The following is a 25802-nucleotide window of genomic DNA, read 5'->3' as shown; positions in this document are numbered from 1 at the left end:
GTTCGTTAAAACGAAAAGTACAAAGTCGGCCAAAGTTATGATGTGTAATCTTTATGCCTTTAAGTGTGTGTGTGTGTGTGTGTGTGTGTGTGTGTGTGTGTGTTCATAATAAAATGAGCATTATCCACGGTAAATTGACCCACTCGACCTCTATGTGGCCTTCTGAACAAACACCTTTTTCATAAAACTTTCTTTTTGATAATGTGTGTTTATTGCATTTTTGATGTAAAACTCCAGATATTAGACCGTTTTCTTCAAAAAGTAGGATAGGAAAGATTTATGCTGCTCGCCAAGTCACTCCCATCATCTGACCCATTTTAGTCTCTCAGGTTTATCCAAATAGAAGTCATACCTGAATAAATTATCATCTTAATACAGACCCAGAAGCAGAGAAAATAATGGTAGAAAATGAATACAGGGGCGGCGTCCCGGTGCCGTACCACAAAGGCTTAGTCCTAACGCGGCCAACTCGGGTTTCGAATCCGACCCGTGGTCCTTTGTCGCATGTCATCCCCTCTCTCTCTCTCCCCACCTTTCCTGTCTGCCTACTGTCCTATCAATAACGGCAAAACGGCCCAAAATATAATCATAAAATAAATTAAGACAATATACAATATGAACAAGCATGAGTGCCTGGTTACGTTTTAAAATTAAATGAGGAAGCAAACTTGGAAAGATACATGATCGGTGAGGGGGTCTGGGGGTCCTCACCTGGGTGGGTGGCGGCAGAAACGTATAACAAAAATGTCCTGCATTTCGACACCACACATAACCTCTTGGGTTAAGTCAAGAAACGGCAACCCTGTCTAAACCTCTTCATCTTGGGAGCCAAAAGAGAAGTTGGGGCTGAGAAACAGGAGGTGTGGTGTGGGTGTTGGCAGCTATGAAAGCAGCGGGTGAGAGTTACTGATCAGTGATCATTGATTGAATCACTCACCAGAGACTTGTATTTCCTCTCCAGGAGTCTGAAAACCACCGTCCTACTGTAGTAACCATGCTGAGACAGGGAGAGGTGGACAGCACAGGGTATGTGATGCAATGTGTGAGAGAGATAAGAAAGAGATAAGCAAAGATGACACACGTATGTAATAGTTTCACCAGAACACATTACTATATACACAACAAAGTCGACACAAAACACCAGCCCCTCTTTAGTACAGTAGCAATACACACCATCCACTTTTGAAACCAGGTAGCTTTAATATCCAGTAAGGCCAGCAGGTGGATGGGCTCCAGGGCTTTGTCAGTGCCTGCTGAGGTCAAGCCGTGCTCTGGGTGTAAGGACAAGAGGGAGAAGGTGCTCTCGATCACTTCCTCCATATACCTGGAGAAGAGGAAGGAGGAAGGAGACCAGAGTCAATGTGCTCAGCTTTATCTACATGTTCTTCCTTCCTGGTTTGTTAAGGTTCTTTTTCTAAAAGGGGCGAGTATTCCACTCCAGTTGGGCTGAAAACCATCTAATGCAGTGGTTCCCAAACTGAGACGTACACCTAGGGCGTACGTGGAGAGGTCCTACTTGAGAGAAAGGGGGAAGATGTACAAATAAATCATGAAAATAAATGAAACGTTCAAATAAATCTGCTCAGGAGGCACTAATTGCAACTCTTTCACTCCGTTAATTTGTAATGTTATGTTCTTCAAAAGGTGGGTTATCGTTCATCGCATCATATGCTTTGGTTTTCTCTTGCCGTTTATTAAGCAAAATGTAGTCGGGTAAAGGCGGCACTTGGATTCAGAATTCAGGGAGAGGGGGTAGTGAACTTGAAGCGCAAAAAGTTTGAGACCCACTGATCGAATGCAATTCATGCATGAAGTCGGTTGAAACCAAACACATCCTGGTGTTTTTCTGTAAAGTGGCCCTCATGCTCCCCACATTTCCCCAGAGCACGTATCACATTCTGCCTGGAATACTAAATATCATGATATTCCAGAAATGAATGAATGAAACATGACCGGTGGGAAAACGCTCTACGTTTGTAGTCTGTCTTTGCTAGTGTTACAGTGCCTAGCCTTGATGTGCTTCTGCTTCAATATTACCATAGCTATTTTGGCTCGCTTGTTTTTGTCCAACACACTTAACTCGCTCGTTAAGGGCCGCCCTCTCGCCAGGCTAGCCAATCATAACCTTACTCCAAGATTGACGGTTAAACTAACCAATGACTGCTCATGAATGCTCCGACGGATTCGATTGTCACACTAGTCTTTTCGTTTGGAATATGGAGACAAAGTGACCGCCTACTTCCTGCTTGAGCTACGATCCAGCCGTGAAAAAAGTATGACTGATGTTGAGCAGGTGAAAGACGAGACTTTGTACACCAAATGCCTGGTAGACAATCCGGTCACGTGACCTCACAACGTTCCGTTTCATTCTGCAAGACTGTCTGGCCTCCGCCCCGACCCCCCCGCGCGCCTTCCCTGTGGGGGATCACAACTCACTTCTCTGGGTGGCGGATCCAATAGGTTGTCACCTCCTTCTGAAAGTCATTCATCAACCGCATCTGGAGAAACACACACACACACACACACACATAGATTAGGGGTGTCACGGTTCGGTACGTACCATTTTGGTGATTGGATCATTATATCGCGCATTTGAGTGGGTTTTGTGATTGGCCAAGACCTGGCTCAGAGGGCGGCCCTAGGTAGGTAGAAAACGAATGTCCCCCAAGGAGGCAATTTGTTGTAAAACACAGTACATGTGGACACATAGACACATTAAAATGACATACAATGACTAACATACAAGATGACTGACAGGCCTACGAGCTGTCAATCATCGTTTCCCCGGGAAACGTGACACGGAGGGCATTCTGTATTATGACACACTCCACAGGTAGAGGGGGCTGTACATTTTAAAGTACCTGTTTGAGAAGACGGCTGATCTCTGGTCTGTTGATATCGATGCCAGCTGAGCCAGTGGGAAAGCTCAGCTTGTGAGACAGGAAGCTCGACTCCACACTTTTAGCTGCATGTCAAAAGACAAAATGGAACATACAATACATACTACAGTATACAGTATTATACATAATACATGGATTATAAACCAATGTAAGATTATTTTATGAAAAGTGTACTAAGAATTAATTTGCAGAAATGACAATGGCATGGTTCCCACTGTGGCTCTGATGTAAAATTCCATGACTTTTTCCATGACTTCCCATATCTGAGCACGTCCATCTCCTTAACAACCCTTCATAGTTTGTTAATGTTGGTTTCCATGCTACATTTCTGTATTTGTCAAATTTGCCGATATTCCAACTTCCCCAGAGGAAGTATCAAATCCCCTTGTCTTTCCCCGTCTGGAAATACCCCTCAAGGTTCCATGGATATTCCAGAAATTCCACAACCAGTGGGAACCCTGCATTGTAATGTTAATATCAGAAATAAAACGTGTTTGAACAATGAAAACTGCCTTCGCTTTGCAATTTCATGAATGCAGATACATGGCAATGCAGCCTCAGTAATGCAACCAAGCACATGGCCTACCCAGACTGCTGTAGATCACTATAGACTGGCCTACCCAGACAGCTGTAGATCTCTATAGACTGGCCTACCCAGACTGCTGTCGATCTCTATAGACTGGCCTACCCAGACTGCTGTAGATCTCTATAGACTGGCCTACCCAGACTGCTGTAGATCTCTATAGACTGGCCTACCCAGACTGCTGTAGATCACTATAGACTGGCCTACCCAGACTGCTGTAGATCTCTATAGACTGGCCTACCCAGACTGCTGTAGATCACTATAGACTGGCCTACCCAGACTGCTGTAGATCTCTATAGACTGGCCTACCCAGACTGCTGTAGATCTCTATAGACTGGCCTACCCAGACTGCTGTAGATCTCTATAGACTGGCCTACCCAGACTGCTGTAGATCTCTCGGGTCACATTCAGAGGAGAGGAGGCCAGGGTTTTGGCAAAGAACCGAAGTACCTTATCCTGAGGGATGGGGATGGAGACAACAACAACAAGAGTTAGCAGTAAACACACACACACACACACACACACACACACACAGTTTACTCAAAATCAGGTGACGAGTCAGAAAACAGTGAAGACAAGGCCTCTACGTCGTTGTTGCCTTTCGGAATTATTACCTGAATGACCTTATATCAGAATTTTGGTTCAATGTCCAATAACTCCTTTTCTACACCCCCCCCTCTTTGCCTGTTTGTCTGTCTGTTTGTCTGCAGGATAGCTCAAAAAGTCATGAACGGATTGGGGGGGTACTCACGCTGAGTTGGGGGTCGGGCTCGGTTGGGGGGGTACTCACGCTGAGGTGGGGGTCGGGCTCGGTTGGGGGGGTACTCACGCTGAGGTGGGGGTCGGGCTCAGGTTGGGGGGGTACTCACGCTGAGGTGGGGGTCGGGCTCAGGTTGGGGGGGTACTCACGCTGAGGTGGGGGTCGGGCTCGGACTCACGCTGAGGTGGGGGTCGGGCTCGGTTGGGGGGGTACTCACGCTGAGTTGGGGGTCGGGCTCGGCCAGCGCTGCACAGAGGTTCCTTCTCAGGCTGCTCCAGCTCTCACAGCTCAGCACGTCAGAGGGAGGGGCGCAGCACAGGGCCTGCAGTGCCTCCCAACGCACCTGCACACACACGCAGACGCACACGCACACACGCACACACACGCACACACGCACACACGCACACGCACACACAAACACACACATCACTGAGCCTGTGTCGGCGCAATTTTGGCTCGACTACAAGATCGGCTCGGGCACACATTGTGATTGGCTGTACGTCGGGCACGTGGTGGTATTAACGGGGGCAAAATGGCCGACAGCTTTAGATTAGCTAACAAGCCAACGCTAAACTACTGATGTTATCAGACATGATAGACATACAAAATATGAATCAGGGTCAGGGTTAGGATTAGGGTTAGGGGTTTGGGTTAGACCTCGTTGTGGACCCCGAGCCGAGCACTTCCGATAGGGCCACCTGAATCTGTAGGCCGAGTAGATTCTGTACCTACACCTGCACGTATTTTCCCTCTCACCTGTAGTGCTATTTATGCAAGAAGACTATAAAACAATGTCGTCATATCCATGAAGAAGAAAGCAGGTTCTACCTCTTTGGGTTTGCTGGGGTCAAGTTTTTCAGCCAACGCTTGCAGCTGTTCTTGTTTGATGAATGCATAGCTCTGGAAAAGAAAGTGTGGAGTGTGACAGGCCCAGGTGGAAAAATTGGGGAAACCAACAAGGAAAATAAGATAACTAAGATAAAACGCAAGTAAGATTTTTTTTTAAGCATACGTTTTACAGACCTTGATTTGTTTTGAAGATGTTGTCTGTTGTTCAATATGATTTAGACAGATAGACATATTGCCCCTGCTGTAGAGATGAAGATTGTTCTTCACAGCCACAAATATCAGAATATGTGAGATGATTTAGGTTTAGGTTAAGTTTATTTGATATGGACATCACAGAGCATTGGAGATGTAACATACATGTACATGTATGCACAGTAACCAGATACACAGTGTTAAGTGTATATAGCGGAACGCAAATTTTCGACACCTGTCCACATTCATTTGCAGGGTTCCTACATGCTTTCCATTGTAAAAGTCGATATTTTTCCAGGCAGACCCCATGTTCTATGTTCTTGACTAGATGTGATTTTAGTGCAGACTCTATGTTCTTGACTAGATGTGATTTTGCTGCAGACTCTATGTTCTTGACTTGATGTGATTTTGGTGCAGACTCTATGTTCTTGACTAGATGTGATTTTGGTGCAGACACTATGTTCTTGACTAGATGTGATTTTGGTGCAGACTCTATGTTCTTGACTAGATGTGATTTTGCTGCAGACTCTATGTTCTTGACTAGATGTGATTTCGGTGCAGACTCTATGTTCTTGACTAGATGTGATTTTGGTGCAGACTCTATGTTCTTGACTAGATGTGATTTCGGTGCAGACTCTATGTTCTTGACTGATGTGATTTCGGTGCAGACCCTATGTTCTTGACTGATGTGATTTTGGTGCAGACCCTATGTTCTTGACTGATGTGATTTTGGTGCAGACACTATGTTCTTGACTGATGTGATTTTGGTGCAGACACTATGTTCTTGACTAGATGTGATTTTGGTGCAGACCCTATGTTCTTGACTGATGTGATTTTGGTGCAGACCCTATGTTCTTGACTAGATGTGATTTTGGTGCAGACCCTATGTTCTTGACTGATGTGATTTTGGTGCAGACACTATGTTCTTGACTAGATGTGATTTCGGTGCAGACTCTATGTTCTTGACTGGATGTGATTTTGGTGCAGACCCTATGTTCTTGACTGATGTGATTTCGGTGCAGACCCTATGTTCTTGACTGATGTGATTTTGGTGCAGACTCTATGTTCTTGACTGGATGTGATTTTGGTGCAGACTCTATGTTCTTGACTGGATGTGATTTTGGTGCAGACCCTATGTTCTTGACTGATGTGATTTCGGTGCAGACCCTATGTTCTTGACTGATGTGATTTCGGTGCAGGGTATTTGCTGACAGCGGCCGGGTAATAAGAGCATCCCTCCGCCTCTATGTGAACATCATTCTTCACTTCAACAAAAACTGTGAACTCAAAGTGGCTCTACAACAACAAGCTCAAATTATGTGTGTATCGGACCTGAACCACGACATTTTCCAGACTTTTTTTTTTCAAATTCCCAAACTATTCAAGACCTGGAAATTATCAACTCCATTTTAATACTTTTCCAGAGGTTCCACACCTGCGTAGGAACCATGTACTGTTGTTTCCATCAGTGTGTAGCGTCACTCACCTGGTTGAAGGAGGAGTCCGAGTCGGAGCAGTTGTCTTGGTCCTGGCTGCTGGCCTGGTCGTGCTGCTTCTCACCACGCATCTCCTCCTTCCTCAGCTGGTCCTCCTCAAACCTGTCCATCAAAGACTCCACCACCACCATCATGCTGTTCTTCAGCGTCTGCATCATCTGCTCGTACCTGTCACAGAGAGAGACAGAGGAACAGAGAGTAACAGAGAGAGACAGAGACAGAGAGAGGGGGGGGGTGTAATAGAGAGGGAGAGAGTGTGTGTGTGTGTGTGTGTGTGTGTGTGTGTGTGTGTGTGTGTGTGTGTGTGTGTGTGTGTGTGTGTGTGTGTGTGTGTGTGTGTGTTACGGATATCGGTGCATCCCTAAATGTAACTATAATCTTGATTACATCTTTTTTTCTGTAACTGTAAGGGATTACAGTTAAATTTTTTCAGTAATCTGATTGCGTAATCCTGTTGCATGTAATCCGTTACTCCCCAGGCCTGGAGAGGTGTGTACTCACTGAGCAGACTCCCTGGTCGTTCGGGTGACGGCGTGGATCAGGGTGTCGTGACCCGAGCCGATGGCGTGCTGCCCGTCTCCTCTGGCCAGGCTCTCCCTCTGCTCCTCGTCTCCTCTGGCCAGGCTCTCCGTCTGCTCCTCGTCTCCTCTGGCCAGGCTCTCCGTCTGCTCCTCCACCACCGCTCCCAAAGAGCTCTCCACATACAGTCGCAGGTACTTCACCAACTCATAACTGGCCATGCAAGGAGAGCCATGGGAGTTAGTAGGGTTAGATAGACAGACAGACAGACAGACAGACAGACAGACAGATAGATAGATAGATAGATAGATAGATAGATAGATAGATAGATAGATAGATAGAGTACATTAAATCCTAATGTATCTATCTATCTAATCATTAGATAGATAGATAGATAGATAGATAGATAGATAGATAGATAGATAGATAGATAGATAGATAGATAGATAGATAGAGAATATATCTGTCAGTCAGTGTAATCCACCTATGCTCTGACGGATGTGGATGTGAGTTTCGCAGTTGATCAAGACTACACTAGTTGTCTATCAGAAGCCCTTATCCTGATTTGATTTAATGCATGAACAAAAGAACTAAAGAGACTTTTACATACAATTCTGGAGGGAAAACGTTGAACATTTTCTGCCATGAAAATGCCAAATTACAGTAAAACATTAAGTATCAACACAAACAATTGGTGTCAATCCAAGATATCATTATCAGCCTGCATACAATACTGCAATGGTTCCAAAACTGGGGTGCGTGTAGTGTAGCCCTAGGGGTACGTGGAGCTACTACAGGGGTTACTTGAGAGAAAGGAGAAAATGGAAAAATGTAAGAATAAGTCATGAAAATGTCAAATTAATAAAATGTCATTCATTCATTACATCATATGCATCATAGTTTTTTCTAAGCAAAATGTTGTAGTCGGGTAAAGGGGGTACTTAGATTCAGAAACCAGGGAAAGGGGGTAAGGCAATAAAAAGTTGGAGAACCACTGCCAATGGCAGACTACTTACAGTACTCATACTATGACATAAAGAACAGTACTAATGCTGCTGATTCGCCAACTTTACAGAAGTGTACAAATGTTTAAAGTTACTGCAGAACCTCCGCGTGTCTGTCGGTCTGTGTTGTGGTTAGGGTTAACGTTGTGCCCACTGAACTTAACGTACTTGTGGAAGTTCTTGTCCGTCTCTTCGAGGTGAAGCAGGATCTCTTCGGCACATTGGACAGACGGAGCTCCAGATATCCTGTCCTGGATGCTCTGCAGCAGCTGACGGAGCAGAGACTGCAGCTCCACCTCATCCTCCACCGACAACTCAGACATGTCTGCCACAGGGAGAGACAACATGGACAGCTGATGGGTTTCTGGGGGAGGTGCTTCTCAACGTGGCGTCCGGGGGCCACCAGGGGTCCTTGAGGGGCTTCCAGGACTTCCCCAGAAAACTTCCTTTATTCATTTATTCCATTTACGACATAATTAGAGAATGTAGAAGAATTGAAGAAAGATGTAAAACAAAGACTCTTTTGATCATAGTTTCACTGTTATCTCTCTGCAATACAGTTCAGTCTAGCAGTAAAACAGTCCAGTAGTTCTGGAGAAAATCATGTCTAACAAAGCCAATAAAACAATAATTCTCAAGATTTGGTCCGATCGGTCCGGTCGAGCTGCTAATGTGGAGTGGTTCCTTGGGATGAAAAAGGTGAGAATCTATGTTCTAGGCCGAAAATTAAATGATCTTATCTTGGTGTAGCTAGCTACCACCAGGCTAGTAGCTAGCTATTTCACGCCAAATGTCAACAAGTAGCTAGCTATAACAAGACTGGCACAACTTCTACGGTAGGTGTGTGCTTGTGTTGGTTATTTTGGCTAACGCTAACGCTAGCTAATGTCGCATTGTAGCAAAGCATACATGCAAAAGGACAAGATTTGGTAAAGTAAACAACACGCGTCTGCAAAAACAACTAAACCATAATATCATATTCGGTAAGTGATAATCGCATACCTTGTATTTTCGTGCTGAAAACAGCTTTTCAGCCACTGTGACAGCCCATGGCGGTGATAGCCCCGTCTCTATGGAAACCTGCAGCCAGCGGTGCATTGTGGGACAAAACCAATGTGGCTTCATGTACTGTCGGAAATATGGGATCTACACTTGAATCATCCAACAAAGAAGGAGAAAGAAAGAAAGAAAGAAAGAAAGAAAGAAAGAAAGAAAGAAAGAAAGAAAGAAAGAAAGAAAGAAAGAAAGAAAGAAAGAAAGAAAAATAAAGAAAGAAAGAGAGAAAGAAATTTGAATGTGTGATAATAAGCTAGGGCTAGGGCTGCTGAGCTCAGAAGTAAGATATTTGCTGTAAAACATTAATTTAAAAGTATCACTCACTAAAATGCGTGTGTGTGTGTGTGTGTGTGTGTGTGTGTGTGTGTGTGTGTGTGTGTGTGTGTGTGTGTGTGTGTGTGTGTGTGTGTGTGTGTGTGTGTGTGTGTGTGTGTGTGTGTGTGTGAAGCATTGAGCTGATCTAGAAGCCAGAGTCTACATAAATTCAACCGCGTTGGTGTGTGTGAACGTCTCCAAGTTGTTGCTTTTTGCGTTCTGACGATTTCCTCATGGGTCCCTGAACGCAGCAAAAGCCCAAACTTCTGACAGCATTGTCACGTGATTCTCCATGCTTGTTTTGGTCGTACTGTCAATGGGTTATCCACCTGCAGAAACGGCAGGTTTATCTGATATTTGTTTCTATTCTGGGGCGGGGGGGGTCGCATGTAGAACCGACAAAATGTTTCGTGTGTATATCGTAGTTACTAGCTAATGTTAAGGTTTGAAATTTGGAGGTTAATTGACTGTTTAAGCTTTTTATCGCGCAAGCTAACGAGTAGCTAACTGTCGCATCAGTTGTGGAGCATGGCGGCGGCTGTTGACAGCTTTGAGCTGTTGTACAGAGAGCTAGCTCGGTCGTGCAGCGGATATGTGGAGACCCTGGCCGTGGTGGGAGCTCTGTACACGGCCAGCAGAGCCGTCGTCTTCCTGGCACGCTGCTACAGCCTCGCCAGGGTGCACTTCCTCCCCAGGATGACCACAGGCAAAAAGCTGGCCCAGCGCTTTGGCCCATGGGCTGTCGTCTGTGGTAAGGAGGACCGCTCAGGGTTTGCACAATGTTGGGATGATGTGGCTATACTATAAGTACTCAAGTAACGTTGCTGTACTTAAGTGCAGTTTTGAGGTACTTGTACTTTACTTGAATATTCCCAATTTCTGCTAATTCTACTACACTACATTCATGGCAAGAATGTGTGCAAAAATGAAAGTGGATACCACTGTATTAACTTTAGTTACTAGCTAGTTTGCAGATTCACAGTATTAATATAAAATAAATAGGCTAGTAACTTATGATCTATTATTATTTAAGCTATCTGAACACTATACATAAATTATGATCTCCACCATTACCAGCTGAAACATCAGTGAACAGTATTTTCTAGTAGTATTTACGATCTGAAAGCTGAGTGAACAGAAAATGCATCTTCTCTGTCTCCTGTATTCCCCATATGACAAACCTAAATCGACCCATTTGACGCCACACTGATGTTGCTGTGCAGTGTGCAGTAGTTAATGCTGCCTTGCGAACACGCCCCTCTCTTCCTGTCAGGTGCGTCTGAGTCTGTAGCTAAAGCCTACGCCGCGGAGCTGGCCAGGCAGGGCGTGAGCATTGTGTTCGTCAGCCAGGAGGACCACGACAGCGTGGGTGACGCAGCCGCAGCCCTCTCGCAAAGCTACGGCGTGGAAACCCTGGTCGTGGTTGCTGACGTCACTCAGGGCCCCGCGGCCGGCAAGCCCGTCATGGACGCTCTGAGGGGGAAGGACGTGGGCTTCCTGGTGAACTGCGTTGATGAGTTGTCGGCCAGAGAGGAAATGGTATGAACATTTCGTGTCACGATTACAGTGACCAAAATGAGCACGGTTATCTGGTAGCGGTAGTTCCGGCTTGGTCAGGCGTTCCTACAGACACATTTGGCCATGTCTGCGGGTGGGAAGCCAGTGGGGTATGAGCACTGGTTGCTGCACTAGCACCTCCTCTGGTCGGGCGGGGCGCCTGCTACGTCCTGCAGGTGAGGTCCTCGGTATCAGGTAAAAAGAAGCAGCTGGCGACGGCGGCAGCTGCGCATGTATCAGAGGAAGCATGTGCTAGTCTACAACTCTCCCCAGATTGGCAGAGGGGGTGGAGCAGCAGGGGGGAATTGGCCAAGTACATCTGGGCAGAAAATGGTTGAGAATCTCCCAAAAGCTTGACACCCCCCCCCCCACACACACACACACACACACACACACACCCCAACACACACACAGTATATATATATACTGTATATATCACGGTTGTCAGTGGAATTGTTCAAATGTGCTGAAAATGTTCAAAGAGGACTGATACGGTCACTGAAATCATTTCACCAAGTTTTATATTGAAAGCTTAGACCGTCTGGAAGACAGTTGCTAACTTTGGTTGATGCTAGACAGTATTTACTGTGTTTTTCAAAGCGCTGTAAATAAACACAGTTTCAACGATTTTTAACATTTGAAACTGTAATACCAACTGTTACATGACCGGTTTCTCATTCAACGCTAACGCTTCATCACTCTCCTCGGCTTTCCCTCAGAGCCTGTTGGAAATGTCGGAGCGCTCCCTGCTCGATGTGCTGAATAAGAACGTTGCGGCCGCCACTCTGATGAGCAGGCTGGTGCTGCCGGCGATGGTGGAGCGCAGCAGAGGGGCCGTGGTCAACATATCGCCGGGCGCCTGCTGCCGACCCCTCCCCGGAAGAGTGGCGCTCACCGCCTCTGCTGTGAGACCACGCACTAACGCAAATCGCTTTCCTGTGCATAACCGCACCCCAAGGACCCTAAAAAAAGAAGGATAAGACCATGGACCATGAGGCTACGATAGGCGGCGTTCACACCCAAAGCGCTTTTTTCAGTCAGAACGCTATGAAAATCATGTCGAGAGCGCTTCCAATGTGCACAAAACACAGCGCACGGAGCGGTTTTTTTGTGCTCCGTTTGTTTTCCCCTGTAGTCACGTGCAGTACAGATCAGAACACAATGACCACACGGACGGTAGCCAGCTGGTTTTGTCTGTTTGATGTTGTTCACTGTCAACATGAAAGCCAGATTATTGCTAATTCTGGCAGCAGCAGAGGTTGAAAATCCCTCGGGAGGAGAAAAGGTAGGAAGAGTGAAAAAGACGATCAGGGCGCTTTTCCTCAATGTTCAACTTTTTTCAGCTTTAAAACGCCCACAGCGCTCCTCCAAAAACAACAGACGCCACCAGCGCTGAAACGCCAGGTGCGTTCATTAAAAGAGGAGCGCGTCTAGTAGGGCTGTCACTTTTTCCCCAAAATAAAATTCGAACGAACTTTAATTGCCCGAAATTCGTTCGAATATATTCAAAGTTTTTTGGTTAATTAAAAAAAAAAAAAAAAAAAAAAATTCAAGTCCAGCAGCCTGTTGCACCAGCTGAACGTAAGTTCTGTCTTAAGTTAGGGTGTAAAGTCCACACTAACTGCTACGTTCAAACTAGTTAGTTTGACACTAAAGTTGTGTCTTTGTTTGGTTGCACCACGGAGACGTAAGGTACATCTTAACTAGTAGACCCTAAAGTCCATACTAACCAAAATAGTGTCGCAGACAATGACGTGTACAGTATCTGTGACCAATCAGTGAAAAGCACGGTGGAAACGGTGTTTATTTACGGTTGTTTAAGTGGAGTGAAAACAGGACATGTTGCCCACCGCAAATTAGTGCTTTCATATTTCATCAACACTAATCAAATGAGAACGTTATTGAGTAACGTTCGTTTAGGTTCATATTACTGTTAACGTTTGTCTGTGAGCTCTTCATCAGTATTGTAGGCTATACCACCATCCTGCCTCACTAAATTGTTGCGGTTATTTTAATTTGTATGCAGTGCTGCAGCTTGTGGGAAACAAAAGCGTGAGTCATAAATATCAAAGGGTGTAATTTATCACGGAGAGCGCGTTGCGGACGCAAAACAACGATGCGCCACGGTGCCAAGTTGCAATCCGTGCCGACTGCTATTTTACGGAGGACTTTACACCTAGTAAGACGTAGGTGTAAATTTTAAGTTCTAACTTATGCCTACGTTGTAACTATTTCACTTGGTGCAACCCAAATATTTTTAGTAGTGCGTAAACTCGGACTTAGTGAGACTTTACGTTCAAACTAGCTTACGTTTCAACTTACGCACAGCTGGTGCAACCCACTGCAGGCCACCGGGCATCAGCCCGACGTGTTAGCTTGGACGCTCACAGTCACAACACTGCCTCACAAACTTGGCTGCATCCAACTCGAGACAACTTTTCAGACCCTGGAGACAATCTTTCTCAGAAGAGACTAACGCGACAAATCTGGAGACTTTTTCTGACATGGGATTAACATTACCAGCAAGCAGCAGTTGGTTAATTTTGGTTCATAAAAAAATAATAATAATAATAATAATAATAAAAAATAAAATAAAAATTCGAACATTCAAATTACATTTCGAAAACGAACCCCTCCCCCCACATTCGAAGTTGCATTCGAATTTCGAATGAAAAGTGACAGCCCTAGCGTCTAGTGCGTCCTTACATAGAGAATGAATTGCAGAAAGACGCTGGAAGCTCCAAAAACGCGTTTGGTCTGAATGTAGCCATAGGCGACTTTTGCAATGTAGTCAAATAAGCAAAGATGTCTTATCCTTTTTTTAGGGTCCTTAACGCACCCAAGGATGCACACTCACAGCCCCGATATGGGCCAGAATGTCATGTATGGAGGGAACGTCATGCCAAAAATGTATCAGCAAATATGTGTACCTGACAGAACATGAATTCATTATTTAATAATAATTATTAATAATATGATTATTTGTGAATGATTAGAAGACACCAAGAAGCACTTTATTTCAATAAAATATCAACTTTTAGAACTGGATTGCTTGTTATTTCCCACAACCCCTCAAGTGCAACATAGAGGACAGTAGCGAGCAAAGTGAACAGATTCTAAACATTCACATTTTATTGAAATAAAGTGTCATTTGGTGGATTGTTTGTATCCCGCATTAACCAGTAGGTACTAAGGATTCGTAAATGATCTTAAGGTATGGTCTACCTATGTACCTTCTCCCATAAGAAAAGCGTTAAATAGCATTTGGATTTGGTGGGAAATTGCTTTACGGCACAAAATAGATTAAATAAAATATCTTTAACACAGTCTTGCTTATTGTCATACATACGTCATCGAACATGACTGAAGAGCTTTTCCAGATCGTTCGGGTCCACTCCTTCCTTGTGCAATCCAATCCAGCATTTCATAACATTTCAGCTTTTAATACTGCTTCATCAGTTAGTTACTGCTTCATATTTTCCACAAAGGACCCAATGGGAGGCAGAATCCGGCAGAGCAAACCAGTTTTAAGAGGACAGGTGAAATTACATTGAAACCTGTGGTAATGGTATCTGGGCTAAGACACCCACAAACATATCCACTACTTCTGTCATGTACACACAAATATAGAGAGCCAAAGTCAACGTCACTTCCTGCTTCAGCATGCATACCAAGGTCTTAAAAAAATATCAATGGTGGTGAATGGTGAGAGACGATACTTTTTTTTAAATCCCATTTGAATTGTGCCATGAGGTACACATGTCAAATTTGTCAAATCAAAAGATAATTTTGCATGTCGAGAAAGTCGCACTTTGTCGTAAAACTGAAACGTAAGGTTACTTTTGTATGAAACCGATCAATCCACAACATCTCGCACAACATACGTCACACCAACACCAATATGGCCTGGCGGGAGAGATGTCACTTACGTGACTGGTGGTGTGTAGTCTTTCTTCACTTGCAAAGTTATCGTTTAAATTTGAGCCCCACCGATATATCGGTCCACCAATATTATCGGACCATATATCGGTATCGGACGATATGTTGGCCGATATGTTTTTATTTTGTATTTTTTAAGTTATAGACAGTATGTTGTGAATATTTGATCTTTTTTCTTAACTCAAGTTATATTTTATATTTGTGTTTTTCTATTTCTAGTTATTTATAATTATGAAATTCCCAGTGAAGATTACTGTTTCATTGCATTGATTTAATAATAATACAATAAAGCTATAAAATATCCTGCCTACTTTACATATCATATCTCAAGTCATGTCAAGTCATATATTTGTCAAGTGTTTGATATTTGAGGGATTGTTTAAATGTTTTTTAATATAATGGGTATATATAATATAAGAATATCGGCCGATATATCGATATCAGACTTTTTTTTTACTCCCTAATTTCGGCATCGGCATCAAAAATCCAGTATCGGTCGGCCTCTAGTTTAAATGGACAAAGATCATAGTGTGCCTCATGGCACAATTCAAATGGAATAAAACAAAGTATTGTCTCTCGCCATTCAGCAACATTCATATTTTTCCCAGATGCTGGTGCGCATAGGGCCCGACCGGAAGAGGAGGGACTTTGGCTCTCTATAATCACAGACACTCACACTGTTGAAATGGTATCTTTTGCATTCATATAATATCATATTCTATCTTTGTCCTTTCCTTTCCACCAGGGCTACCTGGATCATTTCTCCAGAGCTCTTCACCTCGAGTACGGCTGCAAGGGCATCTTCGTCCAAAGTCTGCTCCCTTTCCAGGTAGCTACGTGCTATTGCTATTTACAAGTACAGCGCAGCAACACAGCAGTACTGCTATATTGTATCATACAGATGTTGAGCAATGTCGAGTAGATGGCCAATCAGTTGTTTTTGGTTAATGGTTCATCCAGAAATGAAAATTCCATCATTATCTACTCGCCCTCATGCTAGCTGAAACCCAGGTGACGTTTGTTGGTCATAACACACAACTTGGTAGCAGCCTTCTTCAAAACAGCTGACGTCAGTGGGGAGAAATATCAAACAATCGCTATAAAATGACTGCATACAGCTGGTGTAGCATAATCCAAGTGTTCCGAAGCCAAACGATCAAGCGATGACTGGAAAAGACCTGTACTTACACCATTATTTAGCACAAATCTTCTGGAAAAATGTATGCTTGTGCATAGAGATGAAACGGTTTGAAAATGTCATCGCGTTTATAGTGACCAAAAGGATCACGGTTATCAGTATTATCGCGGTGTTGTTAAAATGTGCTGAAAATGTTCAAAAAAGTACTGATACAGTCTGAAATCATTTCAAAAAGTTTTATATTGAAAACTCAGACCCAAAAAGTACTGATACACTCACTGAAATCATTCCATCAAGCCTGTGTCTGGGAGACTGTTGCTGACTTTGGTTGATGATGGACAGTATTTTCCGTGTTTTTCAAAGTGCTGTAATCACAGTAACATGGTTTTAATGATAATTCAAATTTGCAACAGGTAATAATGTTAACCATCAGGGATTTTATCACAATTCATCATTAAACCGGTAATGGTTTCATCCCTACTTGTGCACTTCACTTGAATGGCTCCCAAGTCACACGGTCAGCGCTTGATAGTGTGTGTGTGGACAAATGTACTGTACCCAGGTAGCCTCCAGTGAAGGGTCAGCATCATCGTTGGAGGGCTGGCTGGTACCGAAGCCAGAGGTGTACGCTCGCCATGCCGTCTCCACCCTGGGCGTTTCCCACAGGACCACCGGCTACTGGCCTCACACGCTGCAGGTGGGTACATCCAAGTCATGCGTAACAGCTGTGTGCGGCAGTGTTGCAGGCAAGTCGAGTCCCCAGTGTTCGAATCCAAAGAAGAGTCTGAGTCGACTCCGCATTACCCAAGTCCGAGTCCGGAGTTACTGAACATGAGCGTGAATCCACGTGTACGTAATCTAGGTGGAACACACATGCCTGCCCCTGCATGAAATTGAATAATTTCACAGTATTACAGTTATCTTGCTATCAATATCTTATGTCAAATTATTAGGGCCTGTTACAAAAAAAGACAAAAGGAAAAAAAAAAAGTTTGAGTCCTCCTTTCCAAATTTCGAGTCGGAATTCATTAATGCTCGAGTCCAAGTCCGAGTCATCAGTGCTCAGGTCCAAGTCGAGTCCGAGTCCTGGACTCGAGTACTACAACACTGGTGTACGGTATGTACAGGCGATACAACACTGCGTTTGACACAATAAACCATGATATTCTAATACAAAAACTAGAGAGGTATGGGATCAGAGGGGTGGGGCTAAATTGGCTAAAAAGCTACATTGAAAACCGAAAACAGTTTGTGCAGGTGGGCATTACAACATCTTCTCCCTTAGATATTACTTGCGGTGTACCACAAGGGTCGATTTTAGGACCAAAACTGTTTATACTGTACATTAATGACATATGCAATGTTTCAAAAATATTGAAATATGTAATTTTTGCTGATGACACAAATATATTCTGTGTAGGTGAAAATCTTCAGCAGCTGTTAGAGGCTGTCACAGTAGAATTGGGGAAGCTAAAGTTGTGGTTTGATGCAAATAAACTATCATTAAACACAAAAAAAACAAAATTTATGATCTTTGGCAAAACTAATAAACATCTGAATACTCCCGTAGAATTAATGATTGACAGTGTTAAACTAGAAAGAGTACATGAGAACACATTTTTAGGAGTAATAATCGACCACAACTTTAGCTGGAAACCACATATCAGATATATCAGGTCCAAGTTAGCAAGCACTGTGGGGGTTCTATGCAAAACAAGGCACTTTTTGAACATCAAATCATTGCAAACACTGTACTGTACACTCTTCTTACCATACCTGACTTATTGTGTTGAAGTATGGGGAAACACCTATAGAAGCAACTTACAGACAATATGCAACATGCAAAAGAGAGCAATAAAAATAGTGAATAAGGTAGGTTATCATGAACACACAAATGTACTGTTTCATAAATCAAAGACGCTGAAGTTCTGGGATCTGGTGGAGTTCAAAACCGCCCAAACTCTGTATAAAGCGCGACATAATTTACTTCCTGGTAATATACAAAAACAGTTCAGTGATAGAGAAGGTGGTTATGAGCTGAGAGGGAGATTGAATTTCAAACAACCAATTGTTCATAGCACTCTGAAAAGCATGTGCGTATCTGTCTGTGGTGTGAAACTGTGGAATAAATTACCTGACGAGATCAAAGAAAGTAAAAATCTTGTGCAATTCAAAAAAAAGTATAGAAACATTATTCTGGAGAAGTATAGACGTGATGGTACATAATCAGGACTTATGGGTCACTTGTATTTCCTGTAGTAAGTTTGGTATTAGCTATGTATGTGTAATTATATGTGGTAGGTAGCCTATGTGTGTATAGGCATGTATGAATAATTAGGAGCATGTGCTATTTGTGTGTGTAAACCAATGCATGTATGTATCCATGTGTATGCATATGTACTGCATATGTTTACATATAACGTAAAGGAAAAAGGGTAAGGGCATTTAATAAGCTAGCTAGCTTCAGCCCTAAAAAACCCATTCGGTCAGCCTTATGTATCTTTTGTTTTCTTCTGTTTTTTTTTCCTATTCTGTGAATATTCTTTGCTTTCTGATCGAAATAAACTAACTAACTAACTAACACTGGTGTACGGTATGTACAGGCGTTACTGGTGTACGGTATGTACAGGCGTTACTGGTGTACGGTATGTACAGGCGTTACTGGTGTACGGTATGTACAGGCGTTACAACACTGGTGTACGGTATGTACAGGCGTTACTGGTGTACGGTATGTACAGGCGTTACAACACTGGTGTACAGTATGTACAGGCGTTACTGGTGTACGGTATGTACAGGCGTTACTGGTGTACGGTATGTACAGGCGTTACTGGTGTACGGTATGTACAGGCGTTACTGGTGTACGGTATGTACAGGCGTTACTGGTGTACGGTATGTACAGGCGTTACAACACTGGTGTACGGTATGTACAGGCGTTACTGGTGTACGGTATGTACAGGCGTTACAACACTGGTGTACGGTATGTACAGGCGTTACTGGTGTACGGTATGTACAGGCGTTACTGGTGTACGGTATGTACAGGCGTTACTGGTGTACGGTATGTACAGGCGTTACAACACTGGTGTACGGTATGTACAGGCGTTACTGGTGTACGGTATGTACAGGCGTTACAACACTGGTGTACAGTATGTACAGGCGTTACTGGTGTACGGTATGTACAGGCGTTACTGGTGTACGGTATGTACAGGCGTTACAACACTGGTGTACGGTATGTACAGGCGTTACTGGTGTACGGTATGTACAGGCGTTACAACACTGGTGTACGGTATGTACAGGCGTTACAACACTGGTGTACGGTATGTACAGGCGTTACTGGTGTACGGTATGTACAGGCGTTACAACACTGGTGTACAGTATGTACAGGCGTTACAACACTGGTGTACGGTATGTACAGGCGTTACAACACTGGTGTACGGTATGTACAGGCGTTACTGGTGTACGGTATGTACAGGCGTTACAACACTGGTGTACAGTATGTACAGGCGTTACTGGTGTACGGTATGTACAGGCGTTACAACACTGGTGTACGGTATGTACAGGCGTTACAACACTGGTGTACGGTATGTACAGGCGTTAAACGTTACAACACTGGTGTACGTTTGTACAGGCGTTAAAAGTTACAACACTGGTGTACGGTATGTAAACAACTACAGTGGCTCGTAGTGGACAAATATCATCACATTGCGTAATGTTATAGCCCCCATATGTCCATCAATTATTGTGCCTGTTGACGAGCGATTTAAACAAAGCGACAGAGCGATTCCAAAGGGTTGAATCGAGCGACAGAGAGAAAAATAAATATCTCGGTGTGAACACAGCTTAAGACGTAAAAAAATAAATCGCTAGTATTTAATTTCTTTGACCATCCCCTTCTCTCCCCATCTCTCTGCTGTTCTTTGCTCTTTACATCCTTTACAGTACGGACTGATGATGTGCATTCCAGATTGGATGTGGGTGCTGGGAGCCCGCGCGCTCCTCACTTCACGCTAAGAGCTTCTCCGCCCGGGACAGACCGACCGCAGTTACTGCCTCTTCCGAGCGCTGGAGTCTCTCGGTAGAGTTTGAGTTTCTTTTGCCAGTAGTTTTATACTGGCTCTGTTTGTTTCACTCTGTTGAGGTTTTTATTCGTCACGAGGCATTGCACTCCTATACGCCTATTTCACATCCCACCCAAATCAGCCATATTGTTGAAAAAAGGCAGGAGGTAAAGCAAGGTGCAAGCAAGACATTGGTTAGAGCCCCCGGGACTGGACCAGCTGTCCCTGCAGCAGAGGAACAGCAAACAGGACCTTCTTTGCACCTTTGTTTGACTTCCTGCCTTTTAGACACAAAATGGCTGGTTTGGGTGGGATGTGAAATAGGCTAATTGATTGGGTTTCTTTCCCACTGGTTAAATCCCATTGACTGTATCCACCTTATTTTTGAATGCCCCCCTGCAAAATGATTATGGATGCAAGGTCCGGTCTAGAACGTGACTGATTGTTGCAGCTGGTTGTTAAAGTCGAACTGAACCCGTTCGTCACGTGCATAATGAGTCCGTTTCAGACTGAAAACATAGTTTGTCTAAGATGACAGGTTGAGAGGCGGGTCATAGTATCATGTCAATGATTTTATTTGACAATTCTGGGGACTGGATTGGGCTTTTGCCAATCCTGGCGTGTTCCGCCTCCAAATCGAGTGGGATTCAGTGTGTTGTAACGCTCCCGTCGGGAAGAGCCTTTTGACGCGAGGTTAGTGGCTGAGTGGAGCTCAGCCAGCTGCCTTCGTGTTGCCGAGCGGAAAGTGCAGCACGTCGGCCTGGAATCGCCGAAGTGCGACCCCTGACAACCAGGCTCTCGGATGCGCGCGCCATTATCGCTGCTGTAATGATACGATATCCCTGGAATGCGCGTTTTAACGAGCCAGTTACATTTATTTGCATTCTTAGAGATTATAGTTTTTGTTTTTTGTTCATGTTTCTAACAATTGGCCAAGTTAGTAGTTAGTTTATGGGATAGGAATTCTGCCAGATGACAGGCACTAGGCGCCATTTTCTACTTCATTTGGAAGAGAAAATTATCCTGAAATGAAGATTTGATTGACAGCTGCATGTCGTGATAGGATTGGTTGAAATGGGGTAGAAATTTGATAGTACTAGGTGACGTCAGCAAACGGTACATTACTGTTATCAATGAAATCTTGAAAAATTAACTTTTGATGTGAAAAAGTGTGAAAAACTAAAGAAATTAGATTGTTGTGATTTGTTTTGCATACATTATTAAATAGGTGCACTGCATACCCAGGTATTTGAACTAAAAGAAAAGAAAAGTCATTTTTGGGTTCAGCTCGACTTTAACGTGACTTGTTTTTCCGAGGGGTCTGCGGCACTCGTACTCAGCGCATTTCCTCGTCAAAGTCCGACGCTGAGGGGGAAAAAAGAGTTGCTTGTCACAAAGAAATTACACTCGTTTCGTTTGACGACTTATTTGAGGGAATGTAATAATGTTATCTGTCACATCCGCTAACCTGTTGCTCTTTGAACAACTCTGGATATTTATGGGCCAAGCTGGACGTGATTTGCTCCCTTCGCCTGCAGCTTTGAAACATCGTTTACAGACGGGCTATGTTGTGTCCGTATCAGCAACGTAACGGGGGGAGGGGCCTGGGAGGATTTTACACCAGAAGAAGTGCCCATATTTCACGTAAGGCATCATGGCAGCTAGGAATAAAGTGGATAAAATAATGGCTGTAGCCACCGTGATGTCACCCATTGGTTTGTGGACTTGATTTTGGCATTTTGGCTGTTGCCATCTGGATTTGTTTGTAGCAGGAAGTGACCATATTTGAACGAGAGTGTGGGAGCTGGGGAGGGATTAGCTGAGGTGACACCGAGCACTGGCGAGCAGACACCTGTCACTCAAAATGTAAACAGGCGAGTTATATAAAAATTCACCCCCGTACAGTTGTCATGAATGGGGAAATTAGACCTAGAGACCAAAATCTTTTATTTTTATTTTATTTTATTTTATTTTATTTTATTTTATTTTATTTTATTTTATTTTATTTTATTTTATTTATTTTATTTTATTGTTTGGTACCAGGCTGTAAACATGTATATTTCTGCTGTAAAGTTGGACATTTTAAAGATAGTTCAACATTTTTAAAGTCTAGGCCTATTTGCTACTTACCAATGATGATGTTGATTGGTAGAGTTGTCCATCCTGCTCCTCATAGTAGCTCTGGAGAGTTGTGAAAAAGCAAATGCGACCCTGTATGTATGTACATGCTGACTGAAGCTCACTACTTTGTGTGACTGTGGATGACTTTAGTGAGTTTACTCAGGCAGCTTGTACATACAGGAGCGTGACCCCGTTGACCTTGCTTTTGTTTTTGCTCTCCAGAGCTACTATGAGGAACAGCATGGACTGTGCTGAGAAAGAGCTCTGCCAATCAATCAACATCATCATTGGTAAATAGCAAATAGGGCTAGACTTTAAAAAAAATCTGAACTATCCATTCACATTTATTGTATTGTATTCCAGGGGGTCTTCTATGAAATTAAAGGATCATTCCGGATATTTTACTGTGCGCACACACACACACACACACACACACACACACACACACACACACACACAAACAAACAAACAAGGGGGTTTAAGCATGAACACACAGTCACAGACAGACAGACAGACATGGTTATGTCTGATCAATCCTATCTACAGTATTTATTGTTCTATTGATGTTGAAAAGAGTTGCATGTTGCAGCTTTAATGTCAGGTTTAAATGTTACCCAGCTAAGTCAGATCTTGACCCAGGTCAGATTTGAAACACATTAATCAGCATTTTAAAGTTTGGAGACTAAATCTGAAGAGCTTTCTGTAATGCAAGTATGGCTTTAGATTCTTTGGCAGGTAATACCAAGAGGTGGCAATTGGTTGTCATACATTCTGAAAGAAATGTTGACAGCAATAAATGACTGTGCGGTCGGTGGTGAATGGCGAGTGTGCAGATACAGCTTGAGGTGGATGAGTCTCAGCTGTTCTGAGAATGTAAGGAAGAGTGAATTTGATGCACTGATGTGACATTGTGACGTCTTTTGCTTTGTTGAGAAACTTAAGGTAGAGCTACAGGCACTGTTAAAAACAATGTTTTATTTGTGTTGAACTTTGAACATGTTCCTGTGTTGAATGATTGCTGAAACCTATTAAGATATAATCATCATAGTTGTAAGTTATTGATTGTGACTCAAAGATAATATGTATCATCATACCAGTAAGTAGACAAATAAAACGATTCCTCCTTGACCATAAATAGTTTTTATTTTTGATCAATGTATGATCTATATCAGGGGTTTTCAAAGTCTGTGACTGTGCTCCCCCCCGACCCCCCACCCCCGACAAAGCTTGGCAAAAGTTGTCCCCCTCACTCAATTCCTAGATCCCTTTGTATGGGATCATGATTATGTTATTTGGTCCCATAAACACTCAACAATTGTGCCAAGATAGCCTGACATATTTTAGACTACACCAAATGCATAAAAAAGTGTGAAAAACGGTACAATTCCACAAAACTACTGTGTCTCTGAATGTACTCTCTCTTTAACCAAATCATACACATTTAGGCTATTCTATGTGATCTCCTTTTGATAACTGATGTAATTATTTTACTTCCATTCACTGAGCCTCCCCTGAAACTGCTTGGAGGCCCGCCTCCCCTGATCTATATAAATTGTAGCATAACGGCCCTGTCTGACACTGTAATGTCTCTTCCAGGATAGTCTTTTATCTGACTTGTGCGCGCGTGGGTTTCCTGTGTGTGATATGACGCGTTGACTCTGTTCGATATGTTTTTCTCTTCAAAGTCAGGATGGGGTCAATGATTGACGTGCAGGAGGAGCAGGCATGCTGCGACCGTTCAGATCACCAGGTCACAGACTTGTTTGTAACCCCGGTCACACGTGAGCGGCGCTTGGCCCGTCAACACACGTGGTGCTGCTGAGCAAACAAAAAGAACGAGTGATAGTGGCTCCCCGGGTGGTGCAGCGGTAGATTCCCTGCCCGACCAACACGAGGCTCGCAGGTTCGAGCCCCCGTGTTGCCTCCGGCTTGATCGGGCCTCCATAGTGCCGGCACAATTAGCCGTGTCTGTCGGTGCCAAGCCGGATTAAGCCCTCATCCACGCTGAAGCTGCGCTGCTGCAGCGATAGTTTCAGCTTCTGTTCTATGTTATATTATATATAATAAAGAGAAAAAAGGGAGCTTCTTGGATATTTAGGAGCACAAAGTACAAGTAAATGTACGTGTGTACTGAAAAAGTTTACCAACCAGTGTCGGGCAACAAAACGCGACACGTTTCAACCTCGCTGGTCTTCGTCAGGCTGTACTAGCTGCTGGGTGTGGGCTGCCGCACCTGTATATTTTTCAAGCGTGCAGCACGCTGCACCCGAGCTGCCAGGCATGAAGTCAATGCAAGTTGTGAGCGGGGGGAGGGCAGAGCCGAGCGAGGCGCTGAGGAAAGGAGAGTGCTTCTGGTGTGACCGGTTTAGCGTGGCACTCAGCTTCTGTTAAGCGCTGCTTCTGAATAGCGCCTGGTGTGAACCGAGGCTAAGGGTATGTGTCCTGGTCACTGCACTAGCGCCTCCTCTGGTCGGCCGGCGCGCCTGTTCGGAGGGAGGGGAACTGGGGGGGAAATAGCGTGATCCTCCCATGCGCTACATCCCGCCGGTGAAACTCCTCACCGTCAGGTGAAAAGAGGCGGCTCTATCGGAGGAAGCATGTGCTAGTCTACAACTCACTCTCCCCAGATCGGCAGAGGGGGTGGAGCAACAACCAGGACAGCAGGGGGAATTGGCCAAGTACAATTGGGAAGAAATCTGAAAAAACTATCACTCGTGGTAAAAAAAAAAAAGTGATACAGTTTGAATTTGGGGGGAATAAAAAGATGTAGAAAAGGTTTTTTGCACAATTGCCAAACAAGAAAAAAAATGATATGGCAAAAACATTTGCAAAGGATACACCTACAATTGAAGATTTCTTAAATGTTCTTCATCCTTTTTGGAATAAAATGTTTGCTGTACTGTACATTAAGTGTTGCATTGATTGTGGGGAGGATCCATTCTGCAAATGCATTACAATTCAAATATGAATCCATCCACTTGAATTGTTTCTTCTGCAACAGCGTTTTGCTGTGAAACTCCAGGAATGTTTTGCGGACTGAAAAACGTCACCCGTCCTTCCATCGACATGGAGGTGAGTAGATAATGACTGAATTTTCATTTTTGGGTGAACTTATCCTTTAACACGTTAAGTGCCATAGCCGAGATAATTCGTCTTACATAATCCAACGCTTGAGTGCCAGAGCCGAAATAACTCGTCTTACATAAACATTTTTTTTTTTTGACGGTGGGACATCAATCAACAACTTTTACATCTTCGAGATCACTATTGGAGCAAGAGAATGTGTATAATCTATTTTACCGACCCACTAAGTGTTGA

General features: G+C 43.8%; 2 protein-coding genes across 2 annotated transcripts in view; one reads left to right on the top strand and one right to left on the bottom strand.

The window, feature by feature from the left end:
- tbc1d32 (TBC1 domain family, member 32) overlaps positions 1-8626 on the bottom strand; it is a gene marked incomplete at its 5' end in the record, with an annotated part of 133210 nt that extends 124584 nt beyond the window's left edge. Inside the window, 10 exons of the mRNA XM_083642929.1 lie at positions 938-997; positions 1174-1324; positions 2437-2498; positions 2862-2965; positions 3861-3939; positions 4461-4586; positions 5072-5143; positions 6771-6948; positions 7282-7512; positions 8472-8626. Of these exons, the coding sequence (XP_083499055.1) occupies positions 938-997; positions 1174-1324; positions 2437-2498; positions 2862-2965; positions 3861-3939; positions 4461-4586; positions 5072-5143; positions 6771-6948; positions 7282-7512; positions 8472-8626 (1218 nt within the window). The remainder of the gene's footprint in view (positions 1-937; positions 998-1173; positions 1325-2436; positions 2499-2861; positions 2966-3860; positions 3940-4460; positions 4587-5071; positions 5144-6770; positions 6949-7281; positions 7513-8471) is intronic.
- Positions 8627-10135: 1509 nt separating this feature from the next.
- hsdl1 (hydroxysteroid dehydrogenase like 1) lies at positions 10136-20316 on the top strand (the record flags this gene model as incomplete). Its single annotated transcript, XM_083642928.1, has 6 exons — positions 10136-10425; positions 10948-11213; positions 11951-12136; positions 15916-15999; positions 16871-17005; positions 20245-20316. The coding sequence occupies exons 1-6, from the start codon at positions 10203-10205 to the stop codon at positions 20314-20316; spliced, it is 966 nt and encodes a 321-aa protein (XP_083499054.1). The 5' UTR covers positions 10136-10202.
- Positions 20317-25802: the final 5486 nt, after the last annotated feature.

The sequence above is a fragment of the Poromitra crassiceps genome (assembly GCF_964638095.1).
Source record: "Poromitra crassiceps genome assembly, chromosome: 9".
NCBI lineage: Eukaryota > Metazoa > Chordata > Actinopteri > Beryciformes > Melamphaidae > Poromitra > Poromitra crassiceps.
This window is presented reverse-complemented; position numbering and strand designations above follow the sequence as displayed.